The 26,949-nt window shown below is 34.4% G+C and overlaps 1 protein-coding gene across 1 annotated transcript; it reads left to right on the top strand.

Moving 5' to 3' along the window:
* Positions 1-1,368: 1,368 nt before the first annotated feature.
* Positions 1,369-26,949, top strand: LOC114265899 (14 kDa zinc-binding protein). Its single transcript, XM_082886124.1, has 7 exons — positions 1,369-1,502; positions 23,688-23,809; positions 23,885-24,046; positions 25,036-25,122; positions 25,704-25,851; positions 26,307-26,424; positions 26,620-26,949. Exons 2-7 carry the CDS (start codon positions 23,781-23,783, stop codon positions 26,685-26,687), a joined length of 612 nt encoding a protein of 203 aa, XP_082742250.1. The 5' UTR covers positions 1,369-1,502; positions 23,688-23,780; the 3' UTR covers positions 26,688-26,949.

Below are 26,949 nucleotides of genomic sequence, written 5' to 3'. Positions count from 1 at the left end.
TTTTTTTAAAAAACTTAACTTTACAAGGCCAAACTCCTCTGAGGTAAGAACACCATCAAAGTTATGAACATTTTATGAACTTTTATTGTTATGCTCCTCTCGTCTCATGTAGTTATAGTTACTGAAAAAATTTCCACACATTATCATTGTCGGAGAAGTGTAGGTAATCAAATGGTTGCTACCATTATTGTTGGAATATTATTGTCAAAAGATTTTTAAGGTTTTGAAGGTGGGTAAGTTTTGAAGGTGAGATTTACAGAAAATGGATAGGTGGTGATGAAGGTAGGTGCTCTCATAAATTCTAATTCGTGATGTAATGGTGTATGAGTTTAATTGTGAGATGGAGTCCCAAAATTAATAGTCATTTTTAGTTATTTTATTTGATGTTATTATTGTAATAAAAAAACTAAAAATTGAGGGGTCCAAAATAATTAATGAGATGCTAATAGCAACACTCTTGTTTGAATTGCGAATTGTCTCTTGTCGTCTGAAAAATTACAAATATCTTTCTATCATATTTTTTTTATTTAATAAGATTAACTGAAAATTGAAATTTCTAACTGCTAGCCTATCCAATATTAAAATTATCTAAATTATTAAATGAAAATAAAATTTTGACATTATTAAAAATTATTAATTGATTTAATAATTTAATAATAAAAAGATCATTTGTTATAAAATTAAAAATTTCAAGAGGTGAGATGTAATTTTTAGAAGTACATGACACAAATCATATTTAAGTCGGGGTGGTTTGGGATAATTTAAATAAGTGTATTTTTGACTTTTTATGAAATATGAGTTGGGTATAGATTGAGTTTGAAGTGATGTAACTTAAATAAAATAATAATTTTTTTAACCTTTTAACTTTTTAAAATTATGACAAACAAGACCTAAATTTCAAAAGTGTATTTATAATTTAGGGTAAATTACACTGACACCTCCTAAGATTTATGTTTATTACAGCTCACCCCCTCACATTTGAAAAATTACACTGACCCCTCTGTTAATTTAATTTTATGTATGATAATCATTACGGTAAGGGAGAGAATTATTATGAAACTTTAAACTTCAGAGAACAATCTGTAATGAAACTTTAAATCTCAAAAAAGAGATATAATTTCTAAAAAATAAAAGAAAGAACTGTAATAAATATTCACATCAGAAATTACCCTATAATTTATCAAACAAACAATACTACATTCATCGGCTTTGGGCTCATCTAAATCGTTAGACATATCAAATGTTCCCCGACTATTTTAAAGGATGTCAATCATCCGATTGACACATCAATTAACAAAAACAATCACAATTAACAAAAATGATAACTACAATTAATAAAGTTGACACCAACCATTCGATCAGTGGTCTGATAGATCGTCTGACTTTTATGATAATGTGTGAATTATCATGTTTCGATGTACATTTATCAATCATTTTTCTTTACCAAAACAATAAAGTAGGATGAAAAACAAATTTTAAAAATTATATAAAATATTCATCTCATTTCCCTAAATAAGCCAAAATAATAAAGGAATTCCCAAATTAAGCCTAGTTTTGAAAGATTTCTCAAAATAAGCTAACTCGCGGTTCACAATCGCGAGTTCAAGACTTTTCCACCCCCGTCGCCTGAAACCTGTAAAGGTTGAAACTCGCTGTTAGGAAAAGCGAGTTTGATTAAGAACTCGCTGTTAGAAAACGCGAGTTTGATTAAACTTCTTTTGAAATCGCTCTTTACAAGCATGATTTCGTGCTGAAATCGCCTTTTCAAAACACGAGTTCATCAAAAAATAGAATTCTTCTGAACTCGCTGTTCATAACCACGAGTTTAGACCAAATATTTTTTCTTTAAGTGAAATCATGGTTCACAACCACGATTTTAGAACTTCTATTTAAACCCCCCCAGCCCCGTGTTTTCCATTCACGATTTCTTCTCTCCGCTGCTGTCTCTCTCTCGCTCTTCACTCTCTGTTCTCTCTCTCTCTGGAGCTCGCTGCTCTCTCTCTCTCTGGAGCTCCCTCTGATTGATTCAGTACTGTCTCTCTCTCTCGTTGGTATGGCTTCTATCATCTACCTTACTGTGAATAAATTAGGATTAGAGTTTAAATTTGTGAATATATTTATGTTTGTGAAAATGTGAATAAATTAGGGTTAGGGTTCATGAATGTGAGGTTAGGGTTAGGGTTTATATTTGTGAATAAATTAGGGTTAGGGTTCATGAATGTGGGGTTAGGGTTAGGGTTTATATTCGTGAATAAAATGTTGTGAAATCAGAAATAATAAATTAGGGTTACGGTTTATATTTGTGAAATTTTTGTTCAATGTGTGAAATAATAAATTTGTTGAATTTGTTTACGGTTTATAATAAATTAGGGTTACGGTTTATAATAAATCAGAAATAATGAATTTATTACGGTTTATAATAAATTGGGGTTACGGTTTATATTTGTGAAATAATAAATTGGGGTTAGGGTTAGATAATTTGTTGAATGTGTTGAATTTTAATTATAGATAATTTGTTGAATTTGTTTAATTATAGATAATTTGTTGAAAGGTTTGTGGAGAGGAATAAGGCTAGAATTAGAATTCATTTGTGGTGGGTTTTGGCTATGAAAGGTTTGTTAGGTTTTAGGGTTCTAAGATGAAGAAAGAATCCAATTTTTGGAGAGGAATAAGGCTAGAATTAGAATTCATTTCTAGAAGGCAGGTTGCTGGATCCTCTGGACAGCTGCTGTTTTGGGATGTTTTATGTGTTAGTAATTAAAAGGGCCAAAAGTATGGGAATAGATTAAGGTTGATTGTTAATCAAGACATAATGTTTTGGAGTCTGAAAATGGGACTTTTTACGGCTCTGACAGTACCCCAGCAACAGTAATTTTAACTAAGAGAAGACAAAAATTTACAAATTCTACCTAAACTTCCATAAGAATTACCCCTAAGGTAGGTTTTTTTTTTTTAAAAAGATTTGACCCCTAAGGTAAGTCTAAATAAAGCATTACATAAAGTTTCAAAAGCTTCACACAAATTCTCAAACTCTCAATTCTAATGAATAACAAGATTATACAAGTATATATAGGTTGGTGGACTCTCCTAACTCTATTAGTACTTTTTTTATAGTAAAATTTTTCCAGTAAGTGACCTAACCGATTTTCATTTGATTCGGCCCTTATACCCAAGCGTGAGCCATGATTTGAACCAACCTGTTTAGCCCGAAACCCAAATCATGTTTTAATCCTACCCATGACTGTTAAGATAACTAAAGTGGCTGACCCATTTTCCCAGATTGATATACCTCCTAATTCTACAAGAACTATGACTAAAATTAATAAACTAAAAACTTTGACTAACTAAAAATATTCTACACTTAATAAAGACATCATATATAAGACCCAATAACAATATTCACCAATAATACAACCCATGGACTCATTCTAAAACCCACATCCAGCAAAACTAATTATTAACCAAACTCTCTTTTTTTGTAAGTAATATTACCAAACTATCATGGACTCTTAAAACATAATAAAACACAAATCAATCCAACAACATTCAAACTCAAAAAAGTCCATACAAATAAGACTCAAGCTAGTAAGCATGGACACTCCAAAATAGGTACCGTGTCCAACACATGTTAGACACCGACAAGAAACAAGCATGCCACCTAGCGTACCAGTTTTTCTCATTGCTTTTTTTTTTTTTTTGGTAAGTAAAAAGAAAAAGAGGGGAAATAAAAATACATCCAAATACATCAATGCCTTTCATATCTCGGTACCCTAAAATTATCTTCATATGCATAGCAAATAAAAATACTTGAATCTGTTGAATGTGAAATCTTTTGCTATAGATAATTTATTGTTGAATTTGTTAAATGTGTTTAATTATAGACAATTTGTTGAATTTTAATTATAGATAATCTGTTCAATGTGAAATCTTAAATTTTAAATTAGGGTTAGGGTTAGGGTTAGGGTTTATATTTGTGAAATCTGTTTAGAAATCTGTTGAATGTAAATGTTGAATGGTTTATATTTATCTTAAATCTGTTTATAATTATGAAATCTGTTGAATGTGAAATCAGATTTGTATTGAATGTGAAATCAGATTTCTATTCAATGTGAAATCTGTTGAATGTTGCATCTGTTTAGCAAAATTTAAATATTATGTCTGAAATAAGAAAACGAGGGTTATGGTTTTCTATTGAATGTGAAATCAGAAATGAGGGTTTTGGTTTTCAATTAGGGTTTTGAATTGATGAATGTGAAATCATTTTTCAATTAACGGTTTTAAATTGTGAAATCAGAAATTAGGGTTATGTCAGAAATTAGGGGTTAAGAAATTTATGATAAGTTAAAATTTTTAAATAATGTTATATAATTTTTTTTTAGGAACAAATAATATTTACGTAATGAATAGATAATTATCTATAATAATAATAATTACATAAGAAAGAGAAACGTTAATTTGGCTGTAAAAATTATTATTAATTAGGTGATGTGGAGTAGTAATAACTTAAAATTAATAAAGTAACAAAAATAATTTTGTTCTAACTTTCAATTTTTTAAGTAAGAATAAGAAATTGAAAAGTAAGGAACAAAATTTGTGATAAGAAATTGCTATGGAAGTTTTCTCATCATTTTGGCCAGGAAAGATAGGGATATGGCAAAATAGAAAAGTCAGATAATTGAAGTGTAGGCCTGCTTAATATTTTCTATGGGTGACCCTTTAAGTAGTACACTAAAATTTTATTAACAAATTAAAAATCTAACTACTTAGAATGTTGACCCAAAAATAAAAAATAAAAGAAAACCTTAAAATATGCCATTGATGCCACATGCCCCTACGATAAGAAAAATTGGTTTGATTAAATTTATGCACTAAATTCAAATGTAATCGTGGTTAAATATAAAAAGTATAGTTTATTTGAATTTCTTGCCCCATTTACGGTTGAATTTCATTTTCGAGTTTTTCCTCCTTAAAATTCATGACATTCCCTTTTATAAATTTGATATAAATAAATGACTTTTTAGAAGTGATCTACAAAAAATTGATATAAACATTAGAGGTTGAATAATTTGATCCACAAAAAATTAGAAGTCAAAACATTACTTTTTACTTTTTTGCGAAAAGAGGCCTTCCAAGTCGTCATGGAAAATGCTATTATGAAAACATTTGATATAAAAAAAAAAAAAACAAACAAATTTGTTTAGGAATTATGTTTGAAAAAATTAAAATATTTGATTTATAAAATGAGTCATTCTCGATAATTTTGACCCACTTGAATTATCCAATTGACTTATTCTCTATGCGCCTGCATTATGTTTATTCAATTAAGTTATAACTTTTTATGATAGTCGGATGTCTGAATCAGTTTACGTATTTATCAACTAATCTTACAATCCACACCAAACGTCCATTCCACGTAGATCCGACAAATCTCAATTAATGAAACATACTGAGATTTCAACTTGAGATCTGAAAGGAGCATACCTAATTTCTAACAGATAATAAGAGCTCTTTAATATTAATGAAACTCAAGTTTGACTCGCTTCAGGTCGGTGATTTTTTTATTATGTTATTTCCCTAAGTTATTTCCTACGTTATTTCGGATGAGGTTATTTCCCTAAGTTAGGGAATAATGTCATAGGAAATAACCTATCAAATAACTTTGTCATTAAGGTCCCTATTGGCAGAGGGAATAATGTCAATAAAAGTAAATTCTCTTTAATTGTCCACAAATCTCACTAATTTGACCACCAGTTATAAAAAATGACGTGAACAATGTTTGAAATTAAAATTAAGTGCAAGTCATACAAAATCAGTCGAGTTATTTGAACTCAATGAAAAAATAATAATTTCATAGAAAAAGTTACACTATGATTTAAGATTTTTGTATGACTTGTCCAGTTTTGTCCAATCGCACTAAATAAATACAATACTTCATACAAATTATAGTATAAAATTATATGAACAGAAAAATAAAAGAAGAATCTTCGTAATGTCTTCATATTCAAAATTATTGATATATCTGTCTAGGTTACAAATCACGCTTTTAAGGAAATTTTATTTATACAAAAATTTTGAAGTAATTACTTTTTTAAAGTAAATCTGATTAAGAAAATTTGATTTATACATAACCATGCTGTGGTTAAGTAATTCTTTCTATCTTCAGAAAACGTGGTTGCAAACCACGGTTTTATTGTTGACCCGTGGATAATAATCACTTCTAAGCAAAATGTAAAAATTTAACAAAGAATTCAAAATCAGCACTGATTCTTGTTTGTCACAGACACTCACAAACACTCTCTCTATCCCTCTCTCTGACACACACACCCACAACACTCACACTTACATCAAACATATAGCCTTTTTAATATATATAAATTTTATTTTGTAAAATTCATACCAATATTTTTTTATTATATATATATAATAATAATTGATAATAGCAAATAATAATCAACTATATAAAATGATTATTTTTTTACTTTAATTCTTAAAATGTAAATTTTTTTTAAGGTAAATTACACTGACACCCCTGAGGTTTATTTGGAAAAAAAAAAAATTCATTCGAACAAAAAAAAATAATTTGAAAAATAAATTATTTAAAAAGACAAATTAAATTTAAAAAAATTAATTGTTTTGAATTGTATAAAATAAAATTTATATATATTAAAAATTATATATGTTTCATGTGAGTGGAAGTGTTGTTGGTATCTGTGTCAGACAGAGAGATAGAGAGAGTGAGTGTCAGTGTCTGTGACAAATAAGAGGGAGTACTCGTTTTGAATTTTTGTTCAAAATGTGTTTTGAAAACACGTTTTTACATATTTTACTTACAAGCGTGGTCACGAATATGTATAAATCAAATTTCTTTATGTATAAATGAAGTTTACCAACACTTTATAATTTATATAAGGTCACAACCTAGGGCCATTTCCCAAAATAAGTCAAAATACTAATTCAATTCCCAAACTAAGCCTAGTTTTGAAAGAATTCCCGAAATAAGCTAAGTCGCGGTTCACAACCACGATTTCAACATTCTTGCGCCTGTCCCGCGTGGAATTTGGAAAATCTTAAAATCGTGGTTACAAAACGCGATTTTGATTAAGAAATCGTGGTTACAAAACGCGGTTTTAATTAAAAAAAATTTATTATGAACTCGCTGTTCTGAACCACGATTTTAGCCCAAAAAAATTTTCTTCTGAACTCGTTGTTATAAACCACGATTTTAGTCCAAAAAAATTTTGTTCTGAACTTGCTGTTATAAACCACGATTTTAGCCAATTTGTTTTTCTGCTGAACTCGCTGTTATAAACCATGAATTTATCCAAAAAAAAAAAAAAAAAACTTGTGTACTGAAAACATATATATTAAAATGTGAACAAAGCATCACTTATGTTGTTGGTAGCTGAAGTGGTAGTGCAATGGTGATGCCGAGGTAGTTGTTTGAAAATTGAGTTTTTTGAAAATTGAGAAGGAGTTGGCGTGGTTTGAACCCACGCCTCTGCCTGGCCATCACCATTGCACTACCACTTGAGCTACCAATAACATAAGTGATGTTCTGATCACATTTTAATATATATGTTTTGAGTATACAAGTCCTTTTTTTTGGATAAAATCGTGGTTTATAACTGCGAGTTCAGAAGAAAATTTTTTTTGGCTTAAATCGTGGTTTATAACAGTGAGTTCAGAACAAAATTTTTTTTGGCTAAAATCGTGGATATGTGCATACCTGATGAGAAGTATCAACCATACATATGATACACTTATCTAGGTGTCAAGTGTCTGATATGGTTACTTGATTTGTTTTCAAGAATCCATGTAACACAGACATTTTTGATACATTTTAAATTACAACTTCAGAAGTAAAATAACAAGTCCTTATAAAATTAAGATGTTCATCACACTAATAAAATTATATTTATTTAATGATTACAAATGTTGTTACTTTCTAATTAATCCAAAATTAATAAAGCTGTTAGTTGAATTACATTTAATGTGCACAAGACCATGGTCTTACTCATAATAAGTAATGTAAAAAGCATAGCATAAGAGGATGATGTTAATTTTTTCATAAGTTGTAAGATGTATTTCTTAAAAAGCTAAAAAATCTAAACCATTATCATTATTTTAACTCATATCTTAATTAAAAAATCAATAATGAATGTTGGATTATAATTGATGATTACTTAAATACAGTTTTTGCGTCACAAGTAATTGTAATTGAATGAGTATAATTTCATATAATTCTTTTACAGTACAAGGAGATATAAGTATATTGTTGCTATTTTAATGTTTTTTGTCTTAATTGAAGCAAGTATATGGAGACTGTTCCAATTATTTTCTACTGGGGGGAAACATAATTCGGGATCCTGATGAAGGCGTAGCATATGATGCTGAGCCGAAAGGGATATATGCGGTGCAAATTGGCACCACGCTTACCAATTTGGAGGAGATGTTTACGTCAAAGGTGGCAAGTTACGGGGAAAGTGTCCGATTGACCTTCAAATGTAGATATTCTTATCGCTAGTGGCAAGCACACAGCAAATACAAGATATTACCGATCAATGACGATGAGGCGTTGAACACCGTATTAAGTATCGGTGCAAGTTTTCAAGCACCAAATTGTTTGGAAGTCTACATTGATAAAGAGATTGTACACAATATCCCGAACATGACACATATGGATTCTCGTCCGTTCACTACATTGCTGACGCATGGGATTGACACAACAGCGTTTCAGTCTCCTATGTATGAATCAGATCAATGTTATCCATTGGGCTACACACAACAGTCATTTCAGGGCCATGGTGTAGAATCAAGTTCACGTGGTGGATATGGTTATGAATTTGACAGTAACACACAAGATGTGCCGACATGCAGCCATCATACCACTCCGGTTGAAGTTACTGGTAATATGGCTGAAACAGTGAACGAGGTGCAGTTTGCTGACAGTGACATGTACGGTCCTGATGTCGCCCTAAACGATGATGACAATGAAATGTGTGAGGAAGAAAATATATTAGGTGGATCAGATGATGATGATGATGATGATGAAGAATATGATGCCCATGCTCCCGTTCAACCTGAAAATGCCCCCATTCCACCTAGAGTTGAAATCCCTTTCTATGACAACATTCACATGGGTGGTGATTTTGAGATTAGTACCTGTGATGTCGTTCCCCGTAACCGGATCTGGAGTGCTGAAAATCCAGAGTTGGACAGAGGAATGGTTTTTGTTGATAAGAAGCAACTTCTATATGCTGTGAAATTGTACCATGCAACAAATAATCGAGAGTATAAGGTCGTAACCTCCAAGCGAGACCTTTGGGTGTCTGCTTGCAAGCACGACTGCAGTTGGTGGTTGCGTGCATCTCTTAGTAGGAAACATGATCTGTTTGAAATAAAGCAGTACAGGGGTCCTCACCATTGTTTATACCCACGAATGAACAGGGACCACACTAATATTAGCTCCAGTTACATTGCTTCTCATATTTTGGGACAAGTTGCGGTTAGTATAAAAAATAAATGTTTACATATACATACATATTTGTTTGTTTATAGTATTCACATCTAGATAATCCAACTCATATTTGATTATCGTATGCAGAATGAACCTGATATGCCAATTAAGAATGTTATCGAAGATATAAAAAAGACCATGAACTATAGTATATCATACAAGAAGGCGTGGCATGCAAGGGCAAAGGCAATTAAAATGGTATTCGGTGATTGGGATGAATCATACAGGCAATTGCCTAAATTCATGCATGCATTACAGACATCTAATCCTGGCACCATCGTAACATGGAAGCATAGATATACCGGGCATGCAACCATTATACCCGTCTTCCACTTTGTTTTCTGGTCTTTCAAACCCGTCATCGATGGCTTTAGATATTGTAGGCCTGTTATAACTATAGATGGTACATTCTTATACGGTAAATACACTGGTGTGTTACTTGTAGCAACGATTGTCACTGCCAATGGAAAAATATTACCGCTTGCATTCGCTGTTGTCGACAGGGAGAGTTTGGAGTCTTGGTCGTTCTTCATTCAAAATATCAAGGAACATATTGTCATGGACCGACAGGGAGTGACTTTGATATCTGATCGAGCTGAGAGTATTTTAGCTACTGTGAGGCGGCATTGGCTGAATCCCTCGCTCCAATTTGTTGGATATCATCGGCACTACCTTCGACATGTTTGCAGTAACTTTAACACACATTTCAGAAATAAGGAGCTCAAACAACTTCTGTGGAAAGCAAAGAGTGCTGATCAACGACGAAAGTGTAATGGTTACTTAGACCAAATACAGGCTATTAACCAAGAAGCCATCGATTGGGTCCACAAGATGAATCTTGAGGACTGGGCCCTTGCATATAACGGTGGATATCGCTGGGGGGTATTGACCAGTAATGATGCAGAGTGTTTCAACAGCGTATTGAAAGGTGCAAGGAACTTACCTATTTCAGCTATGGTTGAATTCACATTTCGACGACTCGTCAAATATTTTGACGAGATGGGAGCCCAAGCTGAAACAGATGTATGCAATGACTTCCAATACCCTAGAGAGATGCAAAGAACTATGGAGGAGGGTATCGCAAGGGGAAATACTTTCAAGTTGATATCGTATGACAGGTTAGTTTGTAATGTGAAAAAATTGTTATTATTATGTTGTTAAGTTAATTACATCTAAAAACATGAACTTTATTAGTTTGTTTCAATATTATCTTATAGGCCCCGCCGTGTATTTGAGGTGCAAACATCTTTTCGCCGTGGACGAGGTTGCAATAGACAAATTGTGCGGATGAATCAACCCACGTGCAGTTGTGGGAAATATGAGATAAGACACTATCCATGTTCTCATATGCTCGCTGTAATGTCTGAATGCGGTGACAATCCATTCCAGTACGTTGATCCAGTATACAGGCTTCCTGTATACATGAGGGTTTGGGAAACTAAATTCAACCCAATACCGCATGAAGATTATTGGGATGATCCGCAGTGGACCTTAATGCCTAATGACCTTCGTCTGCAAGAAGTAAAACGGGGTCGTACATCTATGGCTCGTATTCCGAATGAGATGGATATATCAGACAGGCGTTTGACAGCTCGTTGCAGTGAGTGCCACCAGACAGGTCATGACAGGCGAACATGTCCGGTGCGACTTGGTCGATGAAGACTATGTAATACTTACATGTTGTAATATATCATTTTAAAATTCTTCATTTGTAATAGATCATTTAATTATGTATTTTTAAATTCTTTATTTGTAAACGGGGTCGTACATTTGAAGTGTGTATTACAAAATGTGTACTTCAGTAAAAAATGTGTAATGCAAAATTGAAAATGTGTACAATTTATTCAAACTTTTATAATTTATTGAAAATGTGTACTAGTTTTTCACGGAGTACTTGATTCGAAATGTGTATTACAATATTCTATACTTAATCACGTAGTTCTTCTACCATTTCAAAGTTTCATATTTTTGAATAAATTAAATATCGAATGCTGCAATCATTGTTCACATTTTATAATTTAAAAAAGTTACAAATTTTAAAAAAATTAACCTATTATAAATTAAAATTTTAAAAATTGGAATGTTGCGGTCTTTGTTCACAATTACAAAATTTTATATGTATTTTGCAAAATTTATAATTTATTCAAACTTTTAGCATTACAAAATAAATATTTCAGTTTTGTCAAATATGCCATAAATGTAATCATTAATTTCGAATTGCTTCCCTGTAAGTGGCACATAAATTTGTCTTTTTCTCGAACCCATAACATTTACTTCATTGTATTTTACATCGTTCAGTACAAAATCAATAATTACAGTTTTCTCTGTTATTATGTTATGATTAAATGAGCTTTTGATATGGATCAATAATTTCAGTTGTACAGGCTTCATGACACATGTACCTGAGGAGGTTCCACTGTTCAGACAGACACATCGGGCTGACAATATATGGGACCGTCCGGTATGCAATAACGTTTGTTGCACTTTACGGCTACAATTAAAATACATTGCATTTTGTTGTATATTTCGGGATAATGTTATTATTTGAACTGGTAATTCTGTTGTGCAGGATGAGGTACGCACCGTGTTGACATGTCGTCGGGCAGATTCTGGATTGTGGGAGCATCCGTTGGACCATAGAGTCTTGCAGTATCTATTACGTGCGGGATTCTATGGTGTGTATCGTATCGAGCACATTCGACTAGACCACGCACTCATCACTGTTCTCGTTGAGAGGTGGCGCACAGAGACTCATACATTCCATTTCCCGATCGGGGAGGCCACCGTCACGTTGCAGGACGTATCCGTCCTATATGGTCTTCGGATTGATGGCCGAGCAGTTACTGGAGTTGACTCTTCTCTCGCGACGGAGCAGTGGATAGCCCTATGTGCTGAGCTATTGGGAGTAGCACCTACACCAGCAGATTTACAGGCAGGTAGAGTGAGGGTGAGGTGGCTGGCCGAGCACTTTGCTCATCTTCCAAATCATGCTCCAGATGAGTTGGTACAGCAGCATACCCGAGCATATATTCTGTGGCTTATTGGGGGGGTACTTCTCCCTGATAAGTCACAGAACCTGGTCAAGCTGATGTACTTGCCATTGCTGAGAGACATTGAGGAGATTGGGCCGTACAACTGGGGTAGCGCGGCTCTGGCATGGTTGTATAGGATGCTATGTCGAGCAGCTCAGGTGGGTACAAGGGAGATTGGAGGACCACTTGTGTTGCTACAGGTTAGTAACAATTTTATTACATGTCAATTCATATTTATAGCCATATATCAGTATTGTAATTGTATTCAAACTATTGCAGATTTGGGCATGAGAGAGATTGATTCGCATTGCCCCGTCTAGGCGGCAACCGGTTGGTCTTGGTGAGCTTCCTATGGGTGAGGGGGACATGCAGTTGCCCACCGGACCGCGAGCTAGCCGGTGGAGGGTTGACATGGGCCATGAGGTCGTCTCGACCCATGTAGTGGTAGTTTATAGAGACCAGCTGGACCGCATGATCGAGGGCGAGGTATGAACTTTTTTGATTGCGTTTTAGTTGTCTTCTTCATTGTATATGTTTTGAGTTTACGAGCAAAATTTAAATTATTTATCGTCATTGTAGTTTATCTGGCAGCCTTACGCTGGGGTCCTCGATACGCTCCCCGACTACTGCCGACTGGGTCAGGAGATATGGATGGCGAGAGTGCCACTTATTTGTTTTGACGTGGTTGAGTGGCATCTCCCCCATCGTGTCCTCCGACAGTTTGGTCGGGTGCAGTTCGTGCTGGATCGGTTCGACACTGAGTGGTAGTTGCACGTCACTGATAGGCGTGGCCGAGCTGGCACTGACTGGCGTCTGTTTTTTATGCGATATATACAGTTGTGGGATGCCCGCCGGGACAGTATTGTACAGGCTGACTACAGCGATGACGTGATCCCCTCTTCCGACCCTTACATGTTGTGGTATCGGCGACATACACACCTACTAGTCGGGAATCCGAGCCACGTGTCTGAGTCTGGATATCAGGGAGTTGGCCCTTATCTTGAGGCATTGGTGAGTATCATATTATGTGTCAGATAATTATTAAAATCATACTTGATTTACATTCAGTGAACTGTAGCCTAATAATACGTCTGAATGTTTGTTTAGGTGGCTGGAGCTGGGAGGTCGTTTCACTTGGCTGAGGACGCCCATTTGAGACGTGATGCACAATATGCCTTGGAGGCCGTTGCAGAGATCCGGGAGTTATTGTACCAGGCATTCTAGGTTGCCTATCGGGGAGATCGTTTGCATTTCGGCCACTACGGTGTACACACTTCAGCAGGTGCTCCAGACACATCAGCGCCATCCACGTCAGCGCCTTCCATTTCAGCGCCTGCCACATCAGCTCCTTCCACACTACCTTCGACCCTACCACATACTACCCCATACATATCTACAGATTCCCTCGACGTACTTCTTACGCAGCATACTGGCATACCTTATGTGCCTAACCCTGATTGGACACCGCCCCGATACATGCATGACGTTGTTACCCCACCTACCCAGTTACTACCACCAGACAGTTCGACCGCGACCATGAGTACACATGATGCAGCTCTCACTGACATCTCCCACGTTGACGCTGAGGGCCATATTGAGCCCCCCCCAAAGCGCGCGGGAGAGGCCGAGGTTTTGGTCGTGGCGGATGTCGCGGCAGAGGTCGGGGTGCGGGCAGAGGCAGAGGTCGAGCTCCAGCTGCAGATCCTGATACAGTTGCACCAGATGATGGAGTTTCACAGCTCACAGTAGTATCCGATCTTCCGCCACAGCCAGGATCAGGGGCAGCACATGCAGTACAGGGGGAGTCACAGTCACAGGCTCCACAACAGCCAGATATTCAGAGAGTCTACCGCAGGAGACCGAGGAGAGAGGTCCACGATCGGGGTTGTGAGACTGGGGGTAGGTTAGGGCATTAGCGGGTGTGCTGTGGAGTGTATAGTTTATTTTATTTATAGTTTTTGTTATAGTTTTTGTATATCAAACTTGTACAGATGATGTAAATGTGTCATACTTATTTCTTCGAAAAATATAATTTCACAATTTTTTATTCTTACTTGTTTTGATGATTTCCATACAAATGAAAACGAAAACAGGAAAAAAATGATAAGAATTGATAGGATTTTATGATTAAATGAGATTGGAGGACCACTTGTGTTGCTACAGGTTTGTAAAAATTTTATACAACAAAAATCTGGGAAAAAAATGTGAACATTGCATAATGGATAGTTGTGGGGAGCAATATGAACAAAAAGGAAACAAAATAAATATCTAAACAAACACAAGTATTTCAACTATCAATCAATATGAACTCATACCTTGTTCATTAAGTATCATTATTATATTCCACATCAATAATGCATGAAATCATGAAAGTCTAGTTCAAGTAGCGTTCTTCAAAATAACAATAACGGAGAGAAAGTAAAGGTAGAATTACAATAAATATTCGAAAACAATTGAAATATCTTCCTTCATTGATAAGATAAGTCGTGGATAAGCATTAAAAATTGCATGCATTACAGAAATGGTTTGGGCGTTCATCTAACAATTTCATTCATTATCATCATCATCTGACATCTCAATATCAGATTCATACATAACATCCATGCTCCAGGCGTAGTACTGGTGTGCATCATCCCTTAACCCATCTTCGGCATGCTCATTTGCGGTCTTCATTAGTTCGAACCTTTGCAAACGTTGGGTCATGCGATTAACCTCGTCGCGGATACGATGCAATGCCCTTTGCAACAACTGTGGAGTGTCAGTTGGCATACACATGGCTAACCGGCGAGGAAATTTAAGATTAACTTCACGACATAGCTCAACGAGAACGTTTGCTCAAGTTTTGCGAAATTCCCACTCAGCTCTCATGGTATTGACGGTGGCACGTGAGTAACGCAGATTTGGATTCATTGGGTATTCAAATTCATCTCCATCTGCAACCCAATAGCGACCCATTACTGAATATAGATCAACCACCGTATATCTCATGATGATATCGCTCGAAATAGCTGTAAAACTTTTGTTATGGTATGATGCGATATTTATACCATATATACACATGGTAGCTGTATGTATGAAATTATTGTAATCAACTATGCATCAGAGTTGTCACGTCAACTTTTATGACCTGAACAACTATGCATCAACTTGATAGGAGTTGTCACTTCGACTTTTATGAATTGCACAATTGATTGTTATTCCAAAACAAAAAGTAAAAACATAAAAAAAAATAATAAAATAAAAACCAAGCTGATCAACCGACTAAACGTCTTAAGTAGTCAAATTTCTCTGCCTGAATTTTTTTAAAAAAAATAAATGTGAAATTACAATTTCAAAATCTTGATGCTCGGCGCGGTGATACGTCCAACATTTGTCAGTGATGCTCACCAATTACTTGAACCGGTGTAATAATTTGGATGCTTTGTTTTTCAAGTTCAGATGGTATGTGACTTTGTGCAGCAATGCAGTGATGCATGTGACTTTGTGCAACGATGCATGTGACTTTGTGCAGTGATGCATGTCGCTTTATGCAGTGATGCAGTAATGCATCTGACTTTCTGACTTTGCCATGCTTATATAGTTTGTCACTTTTTTCCTCAAATTACGTGATGCATGTGACTTTCTGCAGCGCAAGTAAATGCGTTATTTTTTTTATCACATTGCAGAATATACAAAAAGAAACAATAAATGGAAACAGGAGAAAATAGGATGACTGTGAAGTTCAATAAGTGAAAATAAAATAAAATATAGGTTGTTTATGAAGAATATTAGTTTAAAACAAAGAAAATTTAAGGATTTAATTTCATTTATAATTTTTTGAAAATACCAATTTGTACTGAAATCGTCAATTCCAAGTCACTACTTACTGTATTAAAAAAGTAAGCATGAAAAAATAGTTTCATGAGGCGATGTGACAACTCACTGCATATTGTTTTATTTGACAACTCACTGCTCCAATATGAAGGGATTGCAGTGTCATCCTCTGTCCTACAATGATGACTTTATCTGACAACCACGTCCGTGACTACATCACAGGTACACAAAGTCACGGGTACTCAGGATTGTATGAAATAAAAAGCTAAAAAATAATATCACGGGTATCACTTCTTCCATAGTGCCCCAACATGCATTATCGTCACTAGATCATCTCTAGTTAACCCTCAGTATGATGTCTATAAATAGCGACAACCCCAGTATGATGTTTGTTCAAGTCATAACAATAGTAATATATCTACAATTACTATTATTATTTGTTTGTTTATTTTAGGAACAATGTCTTCAAGAGGTGCAGGAAGTTCACGCCAACAAAGAAATCCGAAAGTCTGGCTGCTACCTCCATTTAGGCCTAGTTTGGGAAGACTAAATAAGTGCACTTTTTGACTTTTTATGAAATATGGGTTGGGTTTGGGTTGGGTTTGAAGTGATGTGTTAGAGAGGTGATGTGACTTAAATAAGATGATGTGACTTAAATAGGATAGTGACTTTTTGACTTTTTGTCTTTTTTGTCTCATGCCAAACTTGGCCTAAGTTATGACTACAAGAGCGAAAAGTACTCGAGTCCGAAGGATTATTATGCTGGTATCCGAGCAGAATGGGCGTTCAGGGTAACGGAGCAAGAAGGATTGTTTAATGATCTACGTAACTTTGGGGCACCGGTACCTCATCGTCGTTCATTAACCATGGCTAGACGAAATGTCTATGAAAAAGCAGTTAGTAGAATTAAGAAGGAGAACAACAGAATGTTGATGCGAAGATGTCGACATTTCATGCTTCAGCTAGCCACCGAAATGGCAAAAGCAAGCAATAGAGATTTGGAAGTGATTGAGCGAAATAATGTCTTAAACAATGAAAAATATCTCTCTGACTACTACATGTCAGATGAGGAATGAGAAATCAAACACCTTTATCTTTCATATATATTTGTTTTTGTCTGGAGTGTAAGACAATGTTGTTGTTCATCTAACGTACGGATGTATTTGAAGTATTTGTTTAATGAACCTGAAGTTTATGAAATAACTACATTTATAACAGCACATTTATTAGTTCATGACTTTCTTTATTGAATTGCAATGAGTTAATGAATGTTCTGGATTAACAAATGGATTAATGTATGTTGAATTATGTGAATACTTAAAACACATAAAACAGAACAGGTAGCTCGGTGAAAAGCTTCCCTTAACTGGGCTCGTGAAATAGAGATCATGTACGTAAAAAATTTCAATCTCCATGGGGAAAGAAGAAAGAGTCGCCTTCCAATTCCTGGAAGTCCAGTCAAAATGATGACTCTAGTAAGCAATTTAAAACGCAATTGGTTTACCTGAACACCAATTTGATATATGTGTGATTCTCAATTCAGAAAGTCACATGGCAACAGTGAATTCACTGATTTACCCTACAGTGAGCATGCCCTTATTTTGTGGGTATATGCAGATGGACTGTCAGGTCATATGACTTGGTGCACACACTTTGGTTTTCTCAATTTTTTGCTCGACTTTTTTATTACACTGACAACTCATTTCTTATTAATATATGTGCGATTCTCAATTCTGGATTAATGAATGGATTAATGTATGTTGAATTATGTGAATACTTAAAACACCTAAAACAGAATAGGTAGCTCGGTGAAAAGCTTCCCTTAACTGGGGCTGCTGAAATAGGGATCAATTTACAAAGAATTTCAATCTCCATCAGGAAAGAAGAAAGAGTCACCTTCCAATTCCTGAAAGTCCAGTAAAAATGATGACTCTGGTAATGAATGAGGGGTTGACAGAAAACTAAACTCGGTGAAACGAACTACCGCCTTCAATAACACATAAAACAGAACAGGTAGGTCGGTGAAAAGCTTCCTGTAACTGGGCCTCGTCAAATAAGAATCCTCTACGTAAAGAATTTCAATCTCCATCAGGAAAGAAGAAAGAGTCGCCTTCCAATTCTTGTAAGTCCAGTACAAATGATGACTCTGGTAAGGAATGGGAGGTTGACAGAAAACTAAACTTCGGGTCCTGGACAAACAAGCTCAAATCCAAGTGGTTGGTCCAGTTGGGGGATTAAGTTTAAAACCCAATTGGAATTGTGTAGAAACTAGAAATTGACGATTCTCTTAGTATAGAAACTAGAATTGGAACCCGTTCTAATGACGCTGATAGAAATAGTAGGTCATAACAACGAATGGTGCATAGCTAACTGAAACACAACATTGCCTACATAAGCTTCATTTTTTCAAACATTGAGTAGTCAAATCGTGGAGAGAGTTGTCAGTATATGCAGATGGATTGTGAAGTCATGTGACCTGGTGCACAGGCTTTGGTTTTCTCGATATTTTGCTCGATTATTTGATACACAATGACAACTCATCTCTTATAGATATATGTGGGATTCTCAATTCAGAAAGTCACATGGCAACAGTGAATTCACTGCTTTACCATACAGTGAGCATGCCCTTATTTTGTGGGTATATACAGAAGGATTGTGAAGTCATATGACTTGGTGCACAGACTTTGGTTTTCTCAATTTTTTGCTCGACTTTTTTATTACAATGACAACTCATTTCTTATTAATTTATGTGCGATTCTCAATTCAGAAAGTCACATGGCAACAGTGAATTCACTGATTTACCTTATAGTCAGCATGCTCTTATTTTTTGGGTATATGCAGATGGATTGTCAAGTTATGTGACTTGGTGCACAGACTTTGGTTTTCTCAATTTTTTGCTCGACTTTTTTATTACAATGACGACTCATTTCTTATTAATTTATGTGCGATTCTTAATTCAGAAAGTCACATGGCAACAGTGAATTCACTGATTTACCTTACAGTCAGCATGCCCTTGTTTTTTGGGTATATGCAGATGGATTGTCAAGTCATGTGACTTGGTGCACAGACTTTGGTTTTCTCAATTTTTTGCTCGACTTTTTTATTACAATGACAACTCATTTCTTATTAATATATGTGCGATTCTCAATTCATAAAGTCACATGGCAACAGTGAATTCACTGATTTACCTTACAGTGAGCATGCCCTTATTTTGTGGATATATGCAGATGGATTGTCAAGTCATGTGACTTGGTGCACAGACTTTGGTTTTCTCAATTTTTTGCTCGACTTTTTTATTACAATGACAACTCATTTCTTATTAATATATGTGCGATTCTCAATTCAGAAAGTCACATGATAACAGTGAATTCACTGATTTACCTTACAGTGAGCATGCCTTTATTTTGTCGGTATATGCAGATGGATTGTCAAGTCATGTGACTTGGTGCACAATATTTCCTTTTTTCTGGTTTTTCATTCTACTGACAACTCATACCTTGTTCGTTTATGTGGGATTGTCATGCAGGGCCATATTTCTAAAGCTGTTCATAACCAACTATATAAACGACTAAAGGTGAAGACACAACCTTACAACTCATTTCGCCCACGAAATTATCATTCATTTGTTTAAAAAAATTAGCATGGCTACATGGTTCATGGGAGGGAGTGGGAATCGCAGAGATGGTAGGAACTTGCAAAGGGGTGACAGTTCACGACGATGAGGGGGAAGGGGAAGTAGCGATGCTGAAGATGAAACACCATTTGCTTCGTTAGATGCCTCTTGTGCTTATCATGATAGGTTTGGGAAGCGACATTTTGTCATGCCCAAGAACTATCGAGATCCATGTGGTTTGGTGAAGGAACCATCAGATAATCAAACAGGATATGGTTTAGCAAACGCTAGACTTCTGAAGTGGCCCGCACTATTTATAGAGCAAGTCCAAATGGAAAGATTATGTCGGGAAAATCGATTGAAGGTGCCAAAAGCACGTTCTATTGAGATCCAAAAGGAAGATCCTGATAATGTTGATCGACTATGTGAAAGACTACAACGTGAGATTTCTCAAATGAACCGTAGTTTAGCCCGCGATATGCAGCTATACATAGTTAAGAAGGATGCCCAGAAGAACAAAACAGAACCAAATGATGCAGCTATCAAGGGTATCATGGAGGATTCTCAGCTTGTCTTTGATGCTGAGCTTTCGGATTGTTCAGACTCTGAGCCACCTACCGATTTAAGCGCGAATTAGGTGTTAATGTCTACACTTCGGCAATATTAGGTCATGCATTAATATGTAATGTCTGTGTTAGAGTAAGTGTTTCCGTAATGAGTTGACCAGATTGTCTGGCTAATATTTGTCTGTCTAACTGTTATGTTTATCTATGTATTGTGTGTTCAGTTCATGGTGTCCACAATGTATTGTTGTTCAAGACTTATGTTTGTACTACTTATGTATTTTTGTGGGAGACTTATGTGTTTTTTCCTCAAGGTTTTATGAATTACATTATCAGCTTCTAACTCAAAACAAAGACAACAGAAAAAAAAATATATTATTTACATGAAAACGACTTTGGTAAAGCCAAAACAAAATTTTGAATAACACATTCTAACCCAAAACAAAGAGAAGAGAAAAAAAATAAAAAATAAAAAAATTTATATGAAAATGGCTTTAGTAAAGTGAAAAAAAATTTTTGAATTACATTATCACCTTCTAACCCAAAATAAAGACAAAAGAAAAAATATATATATTTAAATGAAAACAGATTTATTAAAGCCCAAACAAATTACTGAATAACACCTTCTAACGCAAAACAAAGAAATAATAATTAAAAAAAAATTGACATCAAAACGGCTTTACTAAAGCTCAAAAAATTTATCAATTACATTATTACCTTCTAACCCAAAACAAACACAAGGAAAAACAAAAGAAATTTACTTTAGTCAAACAAAATAAAAAAATGCTGAATTACACATTCTAACCCAAAATAAAGACAAAAGGAAAGAAAAAAAAATTAATATGAGAACGGTTTTAGTAAAAGAATTTTAACCAAAAAAATTATTCTGAAATATATTATCACCAAAACAATGACAACATAAACAAAAGAACGGAAATTTTTTCTTTAAAGTTAGGTAAAATTGAAATTAAAAAAAAACAAATTACGCTAAAAGCACGGTTCATAAAAAAATTTGGCAAAAAACCGTGGTTCGAAAGAGTGAGATGAAATTTTTTTTCATAAAATGTGGGTTTTGATGAACTCGTGGTTAAAGACAAAAGGAAAGAAAAAAAAATTAATATGAGAACGGTTTTTGTAAAAGAATTTTAACCAAAAATATTATTCTGAAATATGTTATCACCAAAACAATGACAACATAAACAAAAGAACGAAATTTTTTCTTTAAAGTTCAGTAAAATTGAAATTAAAAAAAAAATTACGTTAAAAGCACGGTTCATAAAAAAATTTGGCAAAAAACCGTGGTTCTAAAGAGTGAGATGAAATTTTTTTTTTCATAAAATGTGGGTTTTGATGAACTCGTGGTTAAAGACAAAAGGAAAGAAAAAAAAATTAATATGAGAACGGTTTTAGTAAAAGAATTTTAACCAAAAAAATTATTCTGAAATATATTATCATCAAGACAATGACAACATAAACAAAAGAACGGAAATTTTTTCTTTAAAGTTCAGTAAAATTGAAATTAAAAAAAAAAATTACGCTAAAAGCACGGTTCATAAAAAAATTTGGCAAAAAATCGTGATTCTAAAGAGTGAGATGGAAATTTTTTTTCATAAAACGTGGGTTTTGATGAACTCGTGGTTAAAGACAAAAGGAAAGAAAAAAAAATTAATATGAGACGGTTTTAGTAAAAGAATTTGAACCAAAAAAATTATTCTGAAATATATTATCACCAAAACAATGACAACATAAGCAAAAGAACGGAAATTTTTTCTTTAAAGTTCAGTAAAATTGAAATTAAAAAAAAAAAATTACGCTAAAAGCACGGTTTATAAAAAAATTTGGCAAAAAACCGTGGTTCTAAAGAGTGAGATGAATTTTTTTTTTCATAAAACGTGGGTTTTGATGAACTCGTGGTTAAAGACAAAAGGAAAGAAAAAAAAATTAATATGAGAACGGTTTTAGTAAAAGAATTTTAACCAAAAATATTATTCTGAAATATGTTATCACCAAAACAATGACAACATAAACAAAAGAACGAAATTTTTTTCTTTAAAGTTCAGTAAAATTGAAATTAAAAAAAAAATTACGTTAAAAGCACGGTTCATAAAAAAATTTGGCAAAAAACCGTGGTTCTAAAGAGTGAGATGAAATTTTTTTTTCATAAAACGTGGGTTTTGATGAACTCGTGGTTAAAGACAAAAGGAAAGAAAAAAAAAATAATATGAGAACGGTTTTAGTAAAAGAATTTTAACCAAAAAAATTATTTTGAAATATATTATCACCAAGACAATGACAACATAAACAAAAGAACGAAAATTTTTTCTTTAAAGTTCAGTAAAATTGAAATTAAAAAAAAAAATTACGCTAAAAGCACGGTTCATAAAAATATTTGGCAAAAAACCGTGGTTCTAAAGAGTGAGATGGAAATTTTTTTTCATAAAACGTGGGTTTTGATGAACTCATGGTTAAAGACAAAAGGAAAGAAAAAAAAATTAATATGAGAACGGTTTTAGTTAAAGAATTTGAACCAAAAAAATTATTCTGAAATATATTATCACCAAGACAATGACAACATAAACAAAAGAACGAAAATTTTTTCTTTAAAGTTCAGTAAAATTGAAATAAAAAAAAAAATTACGCTAAAAGCACGGTTCATAAAAAAATTTGGCAAAAAACCGTGGTTCTAAAGAGTGAGATGAAATTTTTTTTTCATAAAACGTGCGTTTTGATGAACTCGTGGTTACAAAGAGCGAGTTCATTAGAAATTTATTTTTTGCTAAACTCGTGCTTACAAACAGCGAGTTCACCTTTCTGATAAACTCGTGTTTTCAAAGAGCGATTTCAGCAGAATTTTTTTTGTTGCTAAACTCGTGCTTACAAACAGCAATTTCGGATGAACTCGTGCTTGTAAATAGCGAGTTCAAAGGAAAGAAATTTAATCAAACTCGCGTTTTCTAACAGCGAGTTCTTAATTAAACTCGCTTTTTTTAACAGCGAGTTTAAACTTTTACTGATTTCAGGCGACGGAGGTAAAAAAATCTTGAACTTGCGATTGTGAACCGCGAATTAGCTCATTTTGAGAATTCTTTCAAAACTAGGCTTAGTTTGGAAATTCCCTTCTTATATTGGCTTATTTAGGAAATGCCCCCTTTTCTTTCTCTTGTATGAGAATTAGATACACGAAAATGGGAATCGCAGTGAATTGAAGTATTCTCTCTCTCTCTCTCTCTCCGTTCGCATCAATGGCTGCTTTAAACTCCTTCCTGTTAAGGTACTCTCTCTCGCTCTCTCTCTATGTATGTATGTATGTATGCATATGTCTTGAGTTCAATTGGGTTCTGCACAGCGCCACAAAAAGAGAAGAAAATTGGAATTGGGTTTTGGTTTTTGAAAACAGGGCTTCCATAAATGTAAGAGCTTTGGGGACTATCAAAGCATCGAGAGTAAGAGGACACTCCCTCCTCGCCCAAACTCATCGCCCTTTTCATCTCCCAATTCAATTTCGCAGGTACACACACACACACACATATATATATATATATATATACATGAATTGCTGTATGCTGTGCTTGGTTGGGGAAATTGGGAAGGGATTTGGAAAAAGAAAGAGAAAATTTGTATGAAACTAGGTGAGATGCAGGGATATTTTATTCTCATTTTACCATCTTTTTCATTTTTCTTTCCAAATCCTTCTCCAAATTCCTCAACCAAACATAGCGGTAATGTATTTATACATACAAATGTACATTCCAATCTGCTATTTAGGGCAAATTACACTTTGCAACCCTCTTCCATGAACCTGAGCTAAGAGTAGGTCATTTAAATCTATGATGGTTGTATATTTGTCTGTTAAATTCACTTTAGTTCTCTCTCTTTATATATATATATATATATATTGTAACACTACTCTATGCCCATTGTTGTCAAATCTAGAATGAATCGTTTTGCTTAAATATTGAATTGTGAATTTAATATAATCTCATTTGACCCCGGGCAATTGCCCAAGTGGTCATGGAGAGGGCACTTAGGTGCTAAGGTGAGTTTGGTTTCAGGTTTGAGTCTACGAAGAGACGTTGGTCCGCATTGTAATCTAATTACTAACATATTAACCTCTATCTTGTGCCAAAAAAAAAAAAATGTATATAATCTCATTTTTTGTTTTGCAAAAATGATGTTTTATGCATTATGCAAAACACAATTGAATCATATGATTCACACAATATGAAATTCAAATAGCACGAATCAAATAGTTTTGGTTGTGAGCTGACGGAAAATGTTCAAGTGACGTTCACATTAATTCTTTTGAAGGACAATAGAGGATTTTGTAATTCTTTCGCCTTAATCATTAACCCTCTCTCCTCTCTCTCAGAATTAATTATGAACACAAATGTTTTTTTTTTTTATTTGATCACTTTCCTTATTTTAATCATTTTCAGAACAATTGTATGAGTGTCTATTTATGTATTTATGTATTTCTGTTGATTTTGTTTTTCACAGAGCCATCTCTCGTATTAGTGCAACGAATGATGAAGAGGCTTCTGCAAGAGAAGCTGCAGCCACTGCTGATACTGGAGCTCCAACCATGTAATTATGCTTCTCAAGTGCTTATGCTAATATGACATTCACCATAATCGAGTTTGAGATATTGCAATTGGAATGCAATGGATTTGAGCTTTGCAAATTTTAAAAGCTTCAATGAAGTTTTTAGTAACATTACAAGCATTAGAAATTATTTTGAAAATAATACTCTTTGAAGTCACATCCCAAGTTCCTTCCTTGCTAATACAAGACAACCCCAAAAAAAATTCATCTTGTACTTGTTGCTTGAAATACCACTTACATGTGCATAGTAAGATGAAATGAGGGTTATTATCGGGCGAGAAAATTTCAAATAAATTCTTAGATAATTTTGCCCCTATCAGTTGATATGTAGCATATATTCGTAGTGTCTCATTCCTGCAAACTACCTAAAGCTTGCTCTCAGTTTATATTTTTCTGAAATATGTGAAGAGATGAACTCATATTTAAACTGACCTTTGTCAAAATTGTGATCTTCCGACTAAAAATTCAATTGGCTACACATTATTTGACTTTATCTAGATTTTTAATATCTGCAATCAGCTTAAGGATATTTTTTTAATTTTCGTTCTCTTTTCCTATATTAGTTTTGATAAGATCATTGCTAAGGAGATCCCTTCCACTATAGTTTATGAGGATGACAAGGTCTTGGCTTTTCGGGATATCAACCCAGAAGCTCCTGTTCATGTTTTGGTCATTCCAAAGTTCAGGGATGGATTAACACAGCTTGGGAAGGTAGTTTTCTTTCTCTTTTCGTCTTCCATATGTTAGCTGGGCTGATAATCAAATGAGTAAAATCTAAGTGCACAGAGGATTGTCACAGAATGGGACATTGAGACAAAAGGTGGGTCCCACGTATTATCTATGTCCTATTCTATGAAAATCTTCTGTGTTCATAACATAGTTGTAATCAAATGCATGCTATGTTCCCTTTTTGTATGACTTATGCATTTTTAGCCGTGTGGAAGCAATGGTGCACCCTATAATGTCTTCTTGCTCTTTTGCTAATAGCATTTTTTTCCAAGTCATAAACAAAACTGCAGATTCACAGAGAAATTCATTGTATTAATGAAACACTATCTGCTGGAACTTTATTGATGTTGCATTCTCTGACCTGCTTCCAAGATGATGATGATGATCTTTGACTTGATTGGTGTTTTAATAGCGGTTGCCCCTTGTTACTTTGGTAGGCTGAAGCAAGACACTGGGACATTTTGGGTGAACTTCTCTATGCTGCAAAAATAGTGGCAGAGAAAGAAGGGATTCTTGATGGATTTCGTGTTGTTATCAACAGTGGTCCGGCTGCATGTAAGTTATAATCTTATATATATATGTGTATATATATATATATTTCATTTTGTTCATGCTTTGGTTGCCTAAAAATTGGAGAAGTTGAAATCCCATGTCACTGACATCCCAAGCAGTTGCAAGATTCAAGATTTTCTTATGCTTTTTGATTCGTCAATGCAAAATCATATTGACTCTCTCTCTCTCTCTGTCCAGGTCAATCAGTTTACCATCTCCATCTGCATTTACTTGGCGGGAGACAGATGAAATGGCCGCCTGGTTAGATCGGTTTCAGATGCCTTGGATTTTTTTTTTTGTTTTTTGTTGTTGTTGATGGAAGGACAGGTTGAGTTCATTGTGAATTGACCCAATGACGGTTTTTTGTTTTGGAAAACCAATTTTGGCCTTTTTGAGTTGTCACTCCAAATCCTGGCACTTCTCTTTTCATATATATTCTAAGCTAGCATGAATTCAATACCCACCCCCAATTTGTCTGATGTAATTTTGGTATGGGAATAGTTTATATCTGACTTCTTTAGTTTGCTA

The sequence above is a fragment of the Camellia sinensis genome, chromosome 9 (assembly GCF_055761805.1).
Source record: "Camellia sinensis isolate YWXY chromosome 9, ASM5576180v1, whole genome shotgun sequence".
NCBI lineage: Eukaryota > Viridiplantae > Streptophyta > Magnoliopsida > Ericales > Theaceae > Camellia > Camellia sinensis.
Note: the sequence above shows the minus strand (reverse complement) of the source record. Positions and strands in the feature narration are given on the sequence as shown.